At 41.4% G+C, this 17,826-nt stretch overlaps 3 protein-coding genes across 3 annotated transcripts; 1 reads left to right on the top strand and 2 right to left on the bottom strand.

Moving 5' to 3' along the window:
- The first annotated feature begins 2,897 nt into the window (after window positions 1-2,897).
- prlhr2b (prolactin releasing hormone receptor 2b) lies at window positions 2,898-5,324 on the top strand. Its single transcript, XM_049739254.1, has 2 exons — window positions 2,898-3,338; window positions 4,691-5,324. Exons 1-2 carry the CDS (start codon window positions 2,929-2,931, stop codon window positions 5,322-5,324), a joined length of 1,044 nt encoding a protein of 347 aa, XP_049595211.1. The 5' UTR covers window positions 2,898-2,928.
- A 46-nt stretch (window positions 5,325-5,370) lies between these two features.
- On the bottom strand, window positions 5,371-8,168 carry brf2 (BRF2 RNA polymerase III transcription initiation factor subunit). Its single transcript, XM_049739123.1, has 4 exons — window positions 7,905-8,168; window positions 7,759-7,818; window positions 7,351-7,672; window positions 5,371-6,808 (listed from the first exon to the last, which is right to left on the bottom strand). The coding sequence occupies exons 1-4, from the start codon at window positions 8,050-8,052 to the stop codon at window positions 6,037-6,039; spliced, it is 1,302 nt and encodes a 433-aa protein (XP_049595080.1). The 5' UTR covers window positions 8,053-8,168; the 3' UTR covers window positions 5,371-6,036.
- A 136-nt stretch (window positions 8,169-8,304) lies between these two features.
- LOC125980029 (caldesmon) lies at window positions 8,305-16,869 on the bottom strand. Its single transcript, XM_049738988.2, has 6 exons — window positions 16,441-16,869; window positions 12,840-13,267; window positions 10,790-12,584; window positions 9,652-10,242; window positions 9,221-9,335; window positions 8,305-9,011 (listed from the first exon to the last, which is right to left on the bottom strand). Exons 1-6 carry the CDS (start codon window positions 16,779-16,781, stop codon window positions 8,826-8,828), a joined length of 3,456 nt encoding a protein of 1,151 aa, XP_049594945.1. The 5' UTR covers window positions 16,782-16,869; the 3' UTR covers window positions 8,305-8,825.
- Between the last annotated feature and the right edge of the window lie 957 nt (window positions 16,870-17,826).

Raw genomic sequence — 17,826 nt, 5'->3', positions numbered from 1 at the left:
CGTGACAAAAAATGAGTTTGACACCTCTGCTTCAAAGCGTACCCCACCTCATACTTAAAGTCAGCTCCAGCTTACCCACGGTCCAAATGAGGATAGCTGAGAATGAATGGATGGATGGGTTCAATCTATCTCTTTCGCCTTCCATCATGACATGTCTTGTCTGATGTGTAAATCTGAGCTGTATGTAATTTTTAAAACACTGCAGGAAACATAATAGGTTGTATTCTGCATGCAGTGGGAGGGGAAGATGACAAATATGAAGGACGCATGATGTTGCACTTGAGAAGATGTGGTTAATGTAAATCTTTGTTGGGTGCATTAAGGCGATGTGTACAGAGTGTGCCGGGGACTCGATGTGAGGAGGAATAGCAAAAGAACAAAGCTGCAGAGAACATTTGGTACAATAGTCAGAGTGTGTGACATGCATACATATATAAGATATATATATTTCAATAAAAGGGTACCGGGAAAAGTGTGATGATAACCTCAAAACCAGAATTGTAATGTGCCGTGACATGTCTGTGTCAATCTGCATTTATTTTATTTTATTATTTTATTTCATGTACTTTTATTTTGGGTTATTTTAGATTATTTTATTTTAAATCAAATTAAACATTTTAAATCAATAGTGATTCATTTTTAATCTTGACTAATTTAAAAAAAGAAATCAGGTGAAATCATTGACCTAAATCAATATCAAGACATTTTCCTTCGTGCGTTCTATAATTTTTGTGTGTGCGCGCCGCTCATTTACCTCAAGTTGGAGAGTACAATGAGACAATCTTCACCTATTCTGTCATTTTTCAGCCCACTGGAAGAAAAGAAAGAAGTTGGCATGGAGAAAGCAGAAAAGCAATGTCATTCATTCATTTTGTGAAGTGAAGTGCACGTTCGTTGATCACAGCACAATAGCTCATTTAAAACTTTTGGAATTTCGAATGGAAAGTGAAGTTACGGAGTGAAAAAAGGGGTCAACCGACCATCGGCCAATATTATTTATAAAATTCCATAAAAACACAGTCAGATACAGACTAATTATTAAGTATTAAAAACACACAAGACTCATGAGCACACCTACCTTACAGTTCTGGGAGTCCGGTTCATAAAAGACCACAAGCATGAATGTGAATATTTGTCATGTCATGGAAGAAAGGTGGATGAGTTCAAGCTATTTTGTTTTTTTTTAGCTGTGACCGACGATGCACGGAATCCCAGCCATGAATGTGATTTTGAAAACCGTCAGGAGGACTGAATGAGTTCCAAGATTCATGCGGTGAAGGAAGAAAGGTGCAAATAATGAAGACATGATATTGGACTTCATTAGATGTAGTTAATATACCGTATTTTCTGGACTATAAGCCGCTACTTTTTGATTTATAGTCCAGTGCGGCTTATCTATGGATTATTTTCATAATTTTAATGATTTTGTATAAGTTTTGTATATTGTCTCATTAATTCATTTTTAGGTTGTATTAAATTTAATTGATCTGTTTCATTATTAGTTGTAGTTAATTTATATATATATATATATATGTATACATTTTTAAAAAAAATACATCTATAAAAGCTGGCACCAGTTGCCAATATTTGCCAGCCAGCAGTTGGACGGCAACCGCTGCATCACTCATAGGTAACGCTGTCAACCAACCAAAGAGTTCAAGATCAACGTCAGGCCGTCTCATGAATCTTCAAAGGAGATCTGTCATTTTATTGGCTAGCTGTCATTCCCATAGACTCCCTTCCTTCTCTCCTCCTCCTCTCCAGCAGTTCCTTCTACAAGCTCCCTCGGTGTGATCGGAGGCAGATACGACGCGCAGTGATTATCTGCACTTAGAGTTGAACTCATCACAGGTAAGTTGCTGAGCTTCATTTTTTACGGGTGCTAATATCCTGATAGTACTTCAAAATAATATGTATTGGTCAATGGAGAGACTCTATTTCAGTTTGTTTGTCCAGTTTGAAAGAATCAGTTTGTTATTTATATCAAAATGTTATTCTATGTAAAAGCAGGTCAACGCTTGAATTTGTATATATATCATATACAGTAAATATAATATACAAACAGTAAGTATATATATATATATATATATATATATATATATATATATATATATATATATATACTGATACTCTGCATTTACTTCCATTTTGACCTCGAGCTCTTCGTCATGGTAACAATTGCATTGTCTGAGATTTAAAATAGATTCATGTTTTTTTTTTTTAATGTGTATTAAAAGGTTACTTTATCTTCACATTTTTATAAATGTTGCATTTGTTGTGGAACATCTCTCGTGGTTCATTTATATATGCATTTTAAGGATGGTAAAAAAAACAATAACATATTGATTTTGGTTCTTACTATTCACTAAAAACGAACAAGAGTTTTTCTATTTAAGAAAAATGCAAAAACATTTGCATGTATATATATATATATATTCATACTTTCATAATTTTTAAAACTCATATAGATCGACAATATTTTGCATGATTACTGTACGGTGCATGCATTTCAAGGTTGCTACTAAAAATTTTTAAAAAAAATTCTTCCGAGGAACAATAATGTACAACGTCACCGTTTTCCTGTTGTTTTAAATTGATTTGATTCCATAAAGTATGACATCAACTTTGCAAGGTTGATGCTTTTCTCCACTAGAATGCTTTAACATTTTCAACATAATTGACTGAACTTAAACTGACATTTTCCAATTACACGTTTTAGAGAATGACTCCTATCTTCAGGAAGTTGTTGTTAAAAGCATGACTACTTTTTCATTTTGTATTATTAAAAGTGTCTTTTGGACCATTTGAGGTGTTTCCCCCTAACTAGCAGGATTCATTCCTGACCTTTTATATTTGATATTTCCTTCAAGAAATATACCCCCCCCCCCCCTCCTTGCATCTTTTCAGGACGGTGACGGCTTTGCCACCATGGAGACGAATGGCAGCAACACGCAGAGAGACATTTACAAGGTGGCCGTGCATGACAACTCCAGCAACTGCAGCTCGCAGTTTGCTGACGTGGCCTTGCTGCAGACGTTCAAGCCCTTGATCATCCCGTGCTACGCTCTGGTCGTGGCGGTGGGCGTCTTCGGCAACTACCTGCTCCTCTACGTCATCTGCCGAGCGCGCAAGATGCACAACGTCACCAATTTTTTCATCGGCAACTTGGCCTTCTCTGACATGCTCATGTGCGTGACGTGTGTGCCCTTCACCCTGGCGTACGCCTTCAACCCCCGTGGTTGGGTCTTCGGTCGCTTCATGTGTTACTTGGTGTACCTCATCCAGCCGGTCACCGTCTACGTTTCAGTCTTCACGCTCACCGCCATAGCTGTGGACAGGTGGGAGTCTACGGTCTTTGGTTTCAGATAAAAAATTCTGTTTGGAATTTGTGTCTGCATGACAGTAATGGGGTCTAAATCAGGGGTGTCAAACTCATTTTTGTCGCGGGCCTCATCGTAGTCATAGTTTCCTTCGGAAGGCCATTATGACTTTCAACACAGGCTACACAACAAACTGATGAACTCATTTTGAAATCAGAGACTAGCAAAAACTATATTCTAAAAGTAAAGACAATTTGTAATTTGAGCACATAAAGTCGTTGCACAATTTGTCTTCGCGGGCTAAATAAAAGGACGTGGCGGGCCATATCTGGCCCCCGGGCCTTGAGTTTGACACCTATGGTGTAAATGTTTAGAAATGTTTAAGTGGATAATAAATACGCAGTATTGTCAGTATTCACTGCGTATCAAGTCTTCATGAAAAGGAAACAACTAAAAAGATGAATTACGTTAAGGAATACTGAGACCTCGTTAATTTGTGGGGGTCAAAACAAGCAACATAGTATCAAAGTCCTGTCATGGTTTATTTGTAAAACCAAAATTCACATTTTCCTTTAACCTATCTGCTAAAAAATTATTCGCCGACAAATTATAATGTTTTATTATAGATGCCCCAAAATGTATTTTATACAATGTTGACCAATAAGCATTTCTATCATCATCAACAAAGTTCAATGGAAGGAAAAAAAAAAAAAAATCAATGTTTTTTTTTTTTTTTTTCAAAATGGTGAAGCCTCAAAGGCACCTAATGGTAACGTTGTTGCTTCCCGTTCTTTGCAGTATGATGTTGATTCCAGTGATGTTACAACGCACGTTTCTTTTTTTTTTACCTTGGGTCCTTCATGTTCTGTGCTGTGAAAGTCCATTACCGCTACCAATGCATTTGCACCGTATGGCATATCTTTAAGAAGCATCCGTCGCCGTTGATAATATACTTCTACTGAGCACAGTCGCAGCTCTTTAACACCATTAGGAAAGAAAACTATTTCTTTCCTTTCAAAAGAACTTGTCAGCGCTATTCATCTGAGCTACATGATGTTCGCCTCCTCTAATTACACATTTTAAACATGCCCGGCTTTTGTCCTTGGCATATGCATATTTGGACAAATTGGGCAATCCTCTAAATTGCCTGGGGATTTAAATCACAGTGTGAGCTCAGTGCGATTTCACACACATTTTTGTATATTTTTAGCCCCAATTAAAAACCCGACCGGTTATGCATGCAGAAATTATTCTTTCAGAGTGGAACCTCACAGGTAAAAAAAATAATGCATACCAGAATTTGTCAAAGTATGAATTGAAACAAAATCTGATGACCTGTCATAATAAAATGCTTTTTTCCAAAATTGCAGATATTACGCCACGGTGCACCCCCTGAAGAAGCGCACCTCCATGGCTACCTGTGTGTGCGTCCTCGCCGGGATCTGGCTAATATCCTGCGGCCTTGTCACCCCAGCGGTGAGCCACACCTATCACGTGGAGTTTAAAGACGAAGGCTTCACCATCTGCGAGGAGTTCTGGCTGGGCCGTGAGAAGGAGCGACGGGCCTACGCTTACACCACCCTGCTGCTCACCTACGTCCTGCCCTTATCTGCCGTTTTTGTCTCTTACTTGTGCATCACGGTCAAGTTAAAAAAGTGCGTGGCGCCAGGCCACCGGACCCAAGAGAAGGCCAGCGCCCAACAAGCCCGGAAGAGGAAGATCTTCCGCTTGGTGGCCCTCTTGGTGTCCGCCTTTGCTCTCTGCTGGCTCCCTATTCACGTCTTCAACATGCTTCGAGACATCGACATCCGTCTCATTAACAAACGCTTCTTCTTGCTTATCCAGCTGCTTTGCCACCTGTGCGCCATGAGCTCATCCTGCTGCAACCCTTTCCTCTACGCGTGGCTGCACGACCGATTCCGCGGCGAGCTGAGGAAGATGCTCAAATGCCGAAGTCGCGTCGGAGCGCCGGTTAACCGCTGCGCCGCCGGCGTGGTTTTATAAGTCCCGTGATGAGGAAGACAAGCAAATTCATCCATTATCATCTATCTATTTTTGAAAGGTCTTTAGTGATTCACATTTAGAGACGGACAAGCATTCACACTCAATTCCCAGCTTCTCTGTGAGCTGCCTGCACCAAACTCAGGATCGTGTACAGTTGCACGACAACGGACACACAGCCTGCACAGAAATCCGGTTACTTACTTCAGCATTCCTTAATTAGTCAAGTCATGTGACCACCATTAATCACCTCTTGCGGCATATTGTTTTGTTGTCATTTACTTGTTATTAATCATTAACAGTAAATGGGGAAATTGATTTGTATGCTAAATACAATTTTATTTGATTGAGCGATGCGATAGAATAATCGATTATAAAAATATTCAACATCCGTAGATTGTATTATTGCGAATAATTTGTGATGTGTTCTGTTGTATTGATTTTTTTTTGTTTTATGTGTAAACTATAATTGTATAATTTTGATTACTTTGTGACTGTCATGAATAAAATGAATGCTGCATTATGACAGTGGGAGCTATGTTGTGTGATTGACATTAAAATGAATTTGTACACACCACTATTCATTATGTGTGTGTTTTTTTTTAATAGAAAACAACAAATTTACAGTCTTGACCAATTAAGGAAAATGATAAAAAAAAAAAAAGAGTGTCCTTTTGAGTGCATAATTGCAGAAGTCCAGTAGCTCCAGTTCTCATTATTCACATTTGGCCTCCTCATTTTGTGATTCCCAAGCCTTCTGCATCTCCGCAAATTCCCTGGCCTCCCGCGGGGTGCGAATATAAGACTCAATCTCGCTGTCCGAGATCTCCTCGTCACCCGTCACATCTTTAAGCCCTTCTAGCGCCATTCTCCGTCTTTTAGGGTGAATCACACAGGGTGGCGCGAAAAGCATCCTCTTCCCCCAGTTGGGTTCTGGTTCTTGATTACTCTTGGACTCTGTATCCTCTCCTGGCTCTTTAGCCTCCTTAGAATTTCGAGTGGTTGCATATGGAGTCTGATCTTCGGGTTCAGAAGGATTTGCTTCTTCACAGCAGAGTTGGTTCTCCTCCTTTAAGGCGTCCTCATGGCTCCTCATAGCCCTCCGTAGTAGAGCAAATCTGTTCTTGACGATATCTCCCACGTGCTTAACTACATTGTCCGACGTCACCGGATCCGTCACCCAAGGGATCTCCTTCCCCAATTTGCAAAGCACCTCCTTGAGCTCACCAACTCTCTTGGCGGCAACCCGGTTCTTTTTCATTTTGGCAATGAGACAGAACTTCTCCAGTGACATTTTGATGCGAACGTGATTGGGGTTTAGGGACTGCCAGGCCAAATAGACCGTCGCCATCATTAAGGGGACGGGCTTGCGGCCAGTCAGGATCCAGGCGTCGGCGGCCAACTCTACCAGGGACAAGGCTCGTTTGTTTAAGTCCTTGTGGTCCTCGGCAAGGTCTTCATGCACGTCGAGGGAGGTAATTTTGTACCTGGGGGAAATAATGACATAGTATTGTACCAAACACAACACATATTTTGTCTATAATCAGAATTGAATCCTAAGGATGAGTCCTGAATTAAATTAAATGCATGTTCAATTAATTAGATTAGGTGAAGGTTGAGCACTTGAACACATTTCAAATTTTAGGATGCTTTCTGTTTTTAGCAATTTACATGTAAGAACAATTAGCTAGACAAGCAATGGTTGACTTAACATTTCAACATGTAAAAACGACAAACAAATAAAACCACTTACCCAGGGATAACATTGGCTGAGCATACTTGCAAGCAACCAGAGTTGATTGCGTAAATTGGAAATGTGGAGGAAACTTGAATTTCAATTGCGCTCAGCAAATCGGGTCTTCAAGGGCTCCTTATCCACAATGTTTGACATGCATCCCTTGTTCAACCAAGTTAGTCGCACAAATACTTTAGCGCAATATGTTATTGCTGAGCCCAAAGTATGAGACATTACATCACAGGCTATGATTCTTCACGTAACTGCTGCGAATAAAACAAAATGCATGCTTACTCTTGACAGTGAGCCTCCATCACATCGCTGATGTTGATCAGTGGTGCCTCGACCTTGAGAACCTTCATCATTTCTTGGTAGACAGCGCCCATCATCACAATGTCTGCCTCCATCAAGCATGCGATGGTGCCCATGGTGACGGGCCAGTTGAGCTGCCTGCAGCTCACCAGCACGCAGCAGCCGGCCAGGCATTCCTTCTTCTGCAGGCTGACTTTCAGGAAGCTTTCGTGCTCGTAAGCCTGCGCGAAATACGTGCTTGACAAGGTCTCGATTTCATCGTTGGCCCGTAGGACTCTGCAGAGGGCTTTTAGTTGCTGCTGGCCTGCGTGGGTTTGAAAAGTAAAAGAATATTTCAAAGTGGGGTACACAGTAAACACATTACGATAATCGAGTAACAAAGAAGCTCACCTTTTATCTGGTTTAAACATGGCTTTTTAGCGACAGCTGTTGTTCGGCTGTAGCTGACATCTGAAAAGTAGGTTTTTGTATTGAAACACCATCAAACAAAACTGGTAGCGATATAAAAGAATTATTTTTAATTTTATTTTTTTTACCTGAGCCTTCGAAAACATCGTGGGTGAGAGCCCCCTCTGACACCACAGCACCACAATCCACGCAGACATTCTGACGCTGAGTGTGATGATCGTCCTCCACAATGTTGGGCGAGCCGCAGCGTGGACATTTTAAACCCGCTGCAGGCATGTCGTGTCACTTACCGCCGCGATAAATTAATATATTCTCACAAAACACACCGGAAAAATCGCGAAGAAGACACCGAAGGAGGCTCGGTGAAGTCATCAAAATAGTTCCGGGTAGAAACAACGTTAGAAGGCAATGGTTCCGCCCTCATAAGGAAAAATATGCAAACGTCACTACATCCATTCATCATCACGAGGGCTTTTTAAAAAGCAGGTTATTTATAAAGTATTATATTCAATATAAAGAGAACCAGACTGATTATCGCAAATATTTTATTGTTGTAACAATTTTGGGAACTAAAAATGATTCAATATTCTTGTACAGTAAATACAAAACAATTATTTTTTGTACAGTTTGAAAACAGACAAAGCATCATCCACACTCGCGTGAGAATTAGGAAAGAGAAAAACAGCACTTCATTTGGCATTTTGTTTTAGTCTCAGGTATGTTAATACTTTACAACAGTACATTGCAATCAGTGTCGAGATTCTAACGCAAGCTCAGTAAAGTGCTTTTTTTTTGGATCATGTAAACATTTAATCAGTGCAAGAAGATGTGGATATGTAACAAATGCAGAGCTAGAACCATCAAAAAGGCAAACATTTACAAAAAAGGACAAACAGAAGCTTTTTTTTTGCTCTTAAGGAATTACGTTGGCAACATTTAATACAGTTTAAGACAGTCAATAACTGCTCGATTGTAACAAAGAACTGTCTAATTTTCCACTCGGCTAAATATCTTTGAAATGCAGAGAAAAGTAAAAAAGTCAAACCCACCTAGACGACTTTTTTCATAGACGAGAGAATGCTCGGTTGTTCGTCCATGATGCGCACTAGTAAATTGTCGATGTACTGCTCCAGCTCGGCAATCTTTCGGTCCTTGTTCTGAAGCTGCGTCTCCTGCTTTACCACCAGAGCGATGAGTTCTTCCCGGGTGAGCATCGAGTAGGGCCCAGCTTTCACCTAGAATGGGATTGCCAACGAAACAAAATCAATCCATTTGAAATTCCATTTCAGAAGTTACGTCATTTATTTGCAATCTGGACAGGGAGGGGGTGAGCATGTATGCTGTAAATCTTATTTTTCAAGTGGTTTTGCCGGAAGAACGTCCCCAAATACTTGAATTTAAATTGTGGCAAAACATGTCTCCTACAGTATGAAATGTCAGCTACCTTTGTGTTCTCCTCAACTTGACCAACATTTCCCGCCATTTTCTTTTTGTCTACTTGGACCTCCGTGACGACAGGATGTTGTTCTTGAGCACTGAGTGGTTTCACAGGATGTAGTCTGCAATGGACAAAAATAAACAATGACAATCAAGAACAATATTATTTATAAACGGCAATATTTATTATATATACACCATTTATTTATTCATTCATTTATTTATTTATTTATATACTTATTTATTTTATTTATTTATTTATTTATATACTTATTTATTTTATCTATTTATCTATTTATTTATTTTATCTATTTATTTATTTGCTATTTTTTTAATTTTTTTATTGCTTTACAATTTTAACATGTAAAAAAAATAATGGAGATAAGCGGGGATCTTCATAGCTGAAAAGATTCTCCATGCATGTTTTCGCAAACTCACCTGCGTGACGGTGCTGGAGGCGCTTCTTTCTTCCCGCCTACATCCCGCCCGTGCTGCAGCGTGCTCGGTTTGGGTTCTTTCGGCGGACTCTCCCGGTGCGACAAAGTCTGAGCTTGGGTTTTAGCGTCATCGGGTAAAGTACGAGTGTTACTTTGCGTGCTTGATACATCAGCCGTCTTGGCGGGAGGTGCAGGGGCACGGGCCACTTTAGAAGATTTGACTTTGGCGTCTGGATCGGGAGTTTGGGACACGGGTGGCGGCCATGACACTGAAGAGGAGACGTGAGCACACTCGATCCCATCATCGTCATCATCAAATGGATTCAAGCTGTGCGCTTCTTGCTTGGACTCGGTGCTCGGTATTGACGGTGCTGGGCGTTTATGTTTTTGCGCATCTGTGGGAGATCTACTTCGAGGAGGGATGGTCTGCACCGAGCGCTGGGGCGGAACACTGGCGGTTTTAACCTCCTTGTCTTTGACCTGCTCGGTAATCGGTGAAGTTTCATCCCGTCCGGTTGTTCTTCCGGGCGGCTGAGGCGCTGGTCGCTTCTCACGTTGAGCGATTGTGGTTGAGGTCTCAGGCTGTTGCAAACTGCTTAAGAGAAGCACATTTAGGTGAGCAGAAGTATTGGGACGGATTGACTCAAGCGAATACCATCGTTTTCCCCTCCGTATTAAATTTGACCAAACCTCATTTTAGGCCTGTATGAAAATAAAAGTGAGCATAAATTAAGGCGAAATTAAAATACCATCACTCGAGTCGTTCCTTGTTGAGCCAAGTTAATGAGGTCAAGGCGAAAGATGGACGACGATGCCACCACAAGCCATGCAATTTTCACGAAGCCGTCAGGCTTGGATTACGTACCGAGTGTGTTGCCATGGCGACGGCAAAGGTAACCCAGACGAGGAAGTCACTCCTTCGTGCATTTAAATGACTCTGACCTTGAATATCTTTTTCATCCAGCGCCAACTACTTATGTCTTCAAGTTCCTACTTGGAAGAACATCGCCTTGATTCAATCCAATTTGATCGAACTACATTTAATTGTGTGTTATTGATTGACAAAGTGTATAGTTGAAGTACTTTGAAGGGAAAAGAGATGTTTGGATTGGTCAATGTGTCGTCATGGAAACACTGACCTTTGGGTGACGACGGTTGGGTCTGACCTCGAAGCTGCGTTGTTGTCGTCAAAGGGATGATTAGAAACTTCTTCTTCAAATGGATTGGAGGAATTCACTTGTGGATTGTCAACATCACTCTTTGCATCATCCCTCCTTTTCTTTTCCTCTTCATCCTTCCATCGCCTTTCTTGCTCCTTCTCTTCCTCCTCCAACTTTTTCTGCTCTTCTTCCCTCCTTGCGTCCTCAACCCTTTGGCGTTCCTCTTCTTCAGCAAGTTTTCTCTTTTGCTCTTCCTCCTTTTGTCTCTCCTGAAGCTCTTCGTCCTTTCTTTTGGCTTCTCGCAGTTCCTCCTCCAACTTTCTCTCCTCTTCTTCCCTTCTCCTTTCCTCCTCCTTCGCTCTCTCTTCTTCTTCCTCTTCTCTCTGTCTCCTCACTCGTTCCTCTTCTCTCGCCTTCTCTTCTTTCCTTCTCTCTTCAAGTCTGCGTTGCTCCTCTTGTTGTTCTCGTTGTCTCGCACGCTCCTCATCCTCTTTTCGAATTTTCTCTTGCAAGGCTTCCTCCTCCAGCCTGATTCTCTCCTCTTCTTCCTTTCTCGCCTTCTCTTCATTCCTTCTCCTCTCTTCTTCAAGTCTCCGCTGCTCCTCAGCTAATCGTTCTTCTTGTCTCCTCATTCTCTCCTCTTCTTTCTCTCTCGCCATCTCTTCATCCCTTTTGCGCTGTTCTTCCTCCCATCTCAGCTTCTCCTCTTCTAATCTTTCCTGTTCTTGTCTTCTCAGCTTCTCTTCTTCTTGTCTCTTTTGCTCCGCTAACCGTTCCTGCTCTTCTTCTCTTCTGATCCTCTCCTCTTCTTCTCTTTTCCTCTCTTCTTCCTCCCATCTCAACTTCTCCTCCTCTAACCTTTCCAGTTCCTGTCTTCTCAGCCTTTCCTCTTCCCGTCCCTTTTCTTCTTCTAACCGTTTCTGCTCTTCCTCTCTTCTGACCCTCTCCTCTTCCTCTCTTTTCCTTTCTTCCTCCTCCCGTCTCAACGTCTCCTCTTCTATCCTTTCCAGTTCTTGTCTTCTCAGCCTCTCCTCTTCTTCCTCCCTTCTTTTTTCTTCCTCTAACTGTTTTTGCTCGTCTCTTCTTATCCTCTCCTCTTCCTCCCGTCTCAACGTCTCCTCTTCTAACCTTTCCAGTTCTTCTCTTCTGACCCTCTCCTCTTCCTCTCGTCTCATCTTTTCCTCTTCTAACCTTTCCAGTTCTTCTCTTCTGACCCTCTCCTCTTCCTCTCGTCTCATCTTTTCCTCTTCTAATCTTTCCATTTCTTCTCGTCTCATCCTCTCCTCTTCCTCTCTTTTCCTCTCTTCTTCTTCATCCCGTCTCCTCTTCTCCATTTCTTGTCTTCTTGCTTCCTCTTCTTGCTCCTTTCTGGCCTTTTCTTCATCTCTTTCCCTCTCCTCTTCTTCTCGTCTTCTCCTCTCCTTCTCTTTCTCCGCAAGCTCTTTTCTCCTTTTCATCTCCTCCTTGTTGTCCACTTCCTCGTTCCTCATTTCTTCCTCCTCCTCCTCCCAGGGTGTGTACTGCCTTATCACAGGAAGCGATTCGACGGGCGGCGGGGAGCTTTCCGGAACATCTTCCATAGATCCGTGTCCCGAGCTGGTCAGACTGAAGTTGGATCCGATGCGCGTGGTGCGAGGCAGCGGTTCCTCGCAGTAAACGTGACTGCCATTGATGCACAGGTTGCTCTTTTCCACAGCGGCACGTTTCTGAGACGCCTCTTTATTGTCCGAGCTGCCGGAGCGTTTGTGTTTCATGAACTTGAACTTCTTCTTACCTGTAAAAGGCATAAATGGAACTTGTCAAACATTAACGAGATTGGTTTCATTCTGTTTTCTTCCCTGTTTCATTGTTTTAAGTCACAATGGAATCAAACTAGGTAGCAAGGGAAGTAGCATGCTAGCACGTGAACTGAGCAAACAGTTTATAATTATTTTTCATTCTAGCTTTATCCAAATAAATTTTTTTTTCACAATTTCCTTTGCTAAACTGAAAGAGAAGTCAAATAATCCATGAAAATGTTCCCACTGACCTTCTGAGGCATCCACATTGAGCCCAGAAGATAAGCTGCCGCTCAGTGAGGAGTTCTTGGCAGGCAGGACGGACATGGACTGTGACATGTTCCTCTGCAAGTTGGACTTGTGCGAAAACAAAGATTTGAGTTTAGCTTTCTTCTTCTTCTCTTCGCCCGCACCTGCTCCGCCATCCACGCTCTCCTCTTCATCTTCATCTTCCTCGCTGTCAGTGAGGACCTGCCTGAACGACAACGCCACCGCCTCCGGTTCTTTTTTCTTGCCCCGGACTTTGTCCTTGAGCTTGCCCAGACGGGATCGAGGCTTGCCCACGGCGGTGAGGTCGAACATGCTGGCCGTCATGTTGTTCCTCATGAACTGGATGTCCACCAGCACCTCGCCTCGGTCTTTATCCGACTTGCCGCTCTTGTCCAGTAACTTGAACCACCTGTGTGTAGAAAAACCAAAAGAACGTTGGACCAAAAAAGCTTGAAGGTCTCAATAACACAGAAGTAGGGGATTGAATTTGGGGCCGAGTGTAAATGTCACGCTTTTAAATGACATGGCAAAGCTTTAGTAGCAAAATTATTTTATATGATGTCATATAGACTCAAGATCGAAGGTCTTGTATTCCACTCTGAGATTTGGATGTTCAATCTTTGAAAGTTATTTTGTCATCAGAACAAGTAGCTGTATAAGTCCAAAAAATAGGGAAACAAAATATGACAGTTTTTACCTTTTCCAGTTTTTTTTTTATTTTTATTTTTTTTAATGGCAACTGTGATCCTGCTAGCAAATGGAAAGTGACTTCATGGGAAGGTTTTCAACGAGGAACTTAAAGTGAGCAATCGTTTGACTGCACCAACCATGGAGAGTTTGAATGAATGCTTTGATTGTTAAGTTTGCATTTAAGCATCTTTGTGCAGCATTCTACAATTTCTGAAATCAATCGAAAGCTTTTCGATTTCGAACCAAAAAAAAAAGTCTCACATGACAAGACTGACAGTAAGACTGCTGGTTCTGAGGGGGGGGTCTCAGGATGGGAGGGAAACAAATCACAAAGCAACCGAGTCAGCATTAAAAGTGCTTATCAAGCATAAATCTGAAAAAACAACTCCAACTGAAATCTGGATTCCTGGGGAAATGAGAAGGCGTTTTGTGTGTGTGTGTGTGTCTCTATGCAGGGGTTCTCTCTGGTATTTTGGTGCTGCAGGCCAGTGTTGAGTACTAAATAAAGTAATCTTAAAAACTAACAGCTGTGGCTCAAATGATCATGTATCACATGTCACATGGCATCATATTAATAACACTGCAAGAATTTTACAAGCTGTATTTTTTTTAATCAAAATTAATTCAAGTAAAACAATACCTGCATTTTATTTAAGAAGGAAAAAATGGTCAGGAGTTAAACCAGCATTTGCTGTATACGATTTGTTGTAAAAAAAATTATACAAATGCTTACTGTTCCAATATACTGAAGAAATACAACTGACCTCCTTTCATTGATAGAAAACTAACAAGAGGACAAGTTAAAAAAAAAAATTAAAAAAAAAAGAGAGAAGTACATGACTTCCAATTGCAACACAAAGGCAGTTACACACAAAAAAAAATGTCAGGGAAGTCTTCACTTCAACCCCGGGTGACAAAGATGGCTTCAAGCCGACTCATCTGACACTTGAGTGCAAAGTGGAGGCTCATGACTCAACCTTGTCAACAAGCATTCTCCTTTTTGTGCTCGCACACACACACACACACACACACATCCTTCCCAGTGCAGCATGTAGTCCTGATAAGAACAATGGCCGCTCTGGCGGAGACCTCTTATCACAGCACACACAGCTGTGCGAGTGGGAGAAGAGTCAGCTAAGCAGTGATAAGTGTCCATGTAGCAAAAGTGAATGGAGCTTATCAGAGCAGGCCATCAGTGTGTCCAGTAAAGGTTTTGGAGGCAGGGTGGAGCTGGAGAAAACATAACTTGGGAGGACTGATATGCTCTTTAGTCTAATGATGCACATTAGCGCACACCCAAAACAACTTTTAAGCCATGTTTATTTCTAGAACAAGCACCACCCGTTATGACTAACGTTTAACTACAGTAGCGTATTGGACCTAAGTGTTCATTAGGAACAAGATAGACATTTCATTCCCAACAGCATATTTAATATGCATCAGACATTGGCAGACAAAGAATTCACACAACTCTGCAAAATTCACAACAGCTTGCTCTTAGGCACATTTTAGGCGTTTGTTTGTGTAATTCCGCATATACACAAGCAAGGCACACCAGAGAGCCAAGTATTTACATGCAAGCAGTCAATTTTCCATAATGTGTCCTCTAAGAGAACGTCTCTCTCCTGGTGCCTCCCTCGAAATTGCTAAATTCCTTTCACGTCCCAAGCTGAGCCACATTGCTCGTATGCTTCACATAGCTGAAACCACACAGTCAACATTTGAAAATAATTTTCCTGGCTCTGCAAGGCCCATCCAGAGTTAAACTCGACCAAGTATTAACCAATGATAACCTCTAGAAAAACAGTCAGCAAGGTATTTTTTTGAATATTGAAAATAAATTGATGCATAGTTAAAAATAAAACAGGAAGTTGTACCCAAACTAATCAAAACAACCTACTTGGTAGAGGTAATAAAACTGATAGCAAGCACAGTCCATTTAATTGCTTCATGTCAAAGTCCATCTTTTGGTTACATTACTTTATTGATCAAGTAAGCCAAGTTACTATAAACACAACATGACGTGGCTATTATTAGGCTATCTTTGAAATCATGTATTATAACAACCTTTACAGCAGCCGGGAGTGCTGTTTTTGTCAAAAATGACCTTGCGGGTCATCCAATGTTTATTTTTTACTGATAAAGCAGCTAGGAATGCGAGGCCTTGGACCGATGTAAAACCTCGCAGCAAGGAGTGTTTGACATACTTGCAAACAGATCATCCAAAAAAAAAAAACATTTCAGGCACTACGATGATGATGGGAGAAGGTTGTGGTGGTAAGTACGTTCAAGCAGAGTAATAAGAAGGTGAGTAAGAAAAAAAGCTGGTATGCAGGCAGTCACATGGTGGCGGAATAAACTACTTACGAGCAGCTTAGCATAACAGAACACTTTCTATGCTTCACTCTTAAAGTGGAAAAACTATTTTCCTAAAATGAAATGTCTTATAACGAATTCAATGGTTACTCCCTTGAATGAAGAAATATTTGGAAAAGGACTAAAAAATCTTTTCACTCATTTTAACAATCAGGGGTGATTAGCATCTCAGACGTGATGTCATTGAATATGAAAAATCGACTTTTTAAAGGGTTTTTTTTTTTCTAATTGTGTCAGGACATTGTCTTTTCCTTTGTAGCAGCAGCACTTCATCAGCAAGATGGGGAATTATTTGTGGGCCGGTATTATAAATGTCTGGATGTATACGGTGCATATTGCAAATGCATTTCTATCTTTTCAATTAAATTTAACCAGTGTATTCCATGATTGCAAAAAAAAGTGCAATTTAAAACGCTTCGTTTAAATTATGCAAAACAACATAAAAAGATGAGCATGATACGCTTGCTTCCTCTTCAAAATCCGCGGCACCAAACAATTCAAAGTTGATGTACTCACTCAGTTTTGTTACGGCTCTTATCCTGAGCGAGCAGTCCCAAATCGATGACTGCCTGACCCAACAGCTTGTCCGGACCGACCAGGGCTCTGTGCAGGACGTGGACGTGCAGCGTGCCTCGCTCCCCTCCCGTGCCCTGCTGCGGCAACTCGAAGGCGGCTTCCTCCTTCCACACAGGCGCCACGCTCTTCTCCACCACGGAGGTCTGGTACTTGTCTTTGCCCATTTGGATGAGCGCGTACGCGTCGTTGGTGCCGCCTTTGCCCTTCGCCCTGAGCCCGCGGGCTTGGAGGACGGTCACCTGGACGCTGGTCGGACACCAGGGCTGCTCCAGAAACGACATACCGGCTGTAGAAGTTACAAAGCGGCTGAGATGTGACCAACCAGCCGCTCCAGGAAAAGTTGCTCAAGTACAGTGCAATACCGGCCGGACACTAGGACGGGTTGGAGTGGGCGTGGTTAAAATTGGATTGGGGGGGTTGGGTTCAAGTGAAGCCCCGCCCCCAGATTAACAAATTACTTATGTTGATGGACCACGGCTGTCACCACTAATACTCATCCAACTAAGTATCTAATTCTACATTCTCAAAGGCGAGACACTACAATTATACTTCCATGTTATACATTAGATTCAGTTGTGAAATGATCAAACAAAATTAGTTTGCTCTGAATAAGTAAAAATAATATCACAAAAGTGCAGGTGATCTGTTTTTCATTGACTATATCTCCAAAATGTCTTTCCTCAGTATACAGCAAAGTCGTCCCAATACGTTTAGAGGGGCCTGTGTTTTTATAGACTCATAATGAGAGGAAATTCAATTTTCACTCTGCAGTACCACACAGAAGCAAATCTCATGCAGGCATTTAAGGAGACATGTTTGAATAGCAATAAAATGATGTGCTGAAATGTCATTGTAATCATTTCCATCCTAAAACACAAACGGTGCATTCTGTGCTGTGTTATTTTATGTGTTGAGTCACCAGTCCGCTTCCTGGAGCCCTGGTGCTTATTTATAGAATCTTGAGCCAATTACTGAAGTGATGCAAGAGTGCATCTCCTAACTGCACCATCAAACAAGCTATTAGATGTGAACCAATCAAATATGTTCATTCCGATATTGGTGATATATGTGACTAATCAAAAAAAGGAACAAGCACTTGCATTCACACCTATGTCAATTTTAAAGTCTTCATGGAAGCATCTCAATGGATGATGTTCTATTTTATGACCACTAGATGTCTGCCTCTGATTTCTGGTGTGTGCTATGAGTCATTCCAGGTTCAACATGGAATCTAGAAATTTAATTTGTCTGTAATGGATATTAAATTAATTGCTCATTCCATTTATGGTCCTATGGTTATTATCACATTTTTACTCTCAGCATCAA

This window comes from Syngnathus scovelli, chromosome 13 (assembly GCF_024217435.2).
Source record: "Syngnathus scovelli strain Florida chromosome 13, RoL_Ssco_1.2, whole genome shotgun sequence".
Taxonomy (NCBI): Eukaryota; Metazoa; Chordata; class Actinopteri; order Syngnathiformes; family Syngnathidae; genus Syngnathus; species Syngnathus scovelli.
The sequence above is the reverse complement of the archived record's forward strand: the minus strand, read 5'-3'. Positions and strand labels throughout refer to the sequence as shown.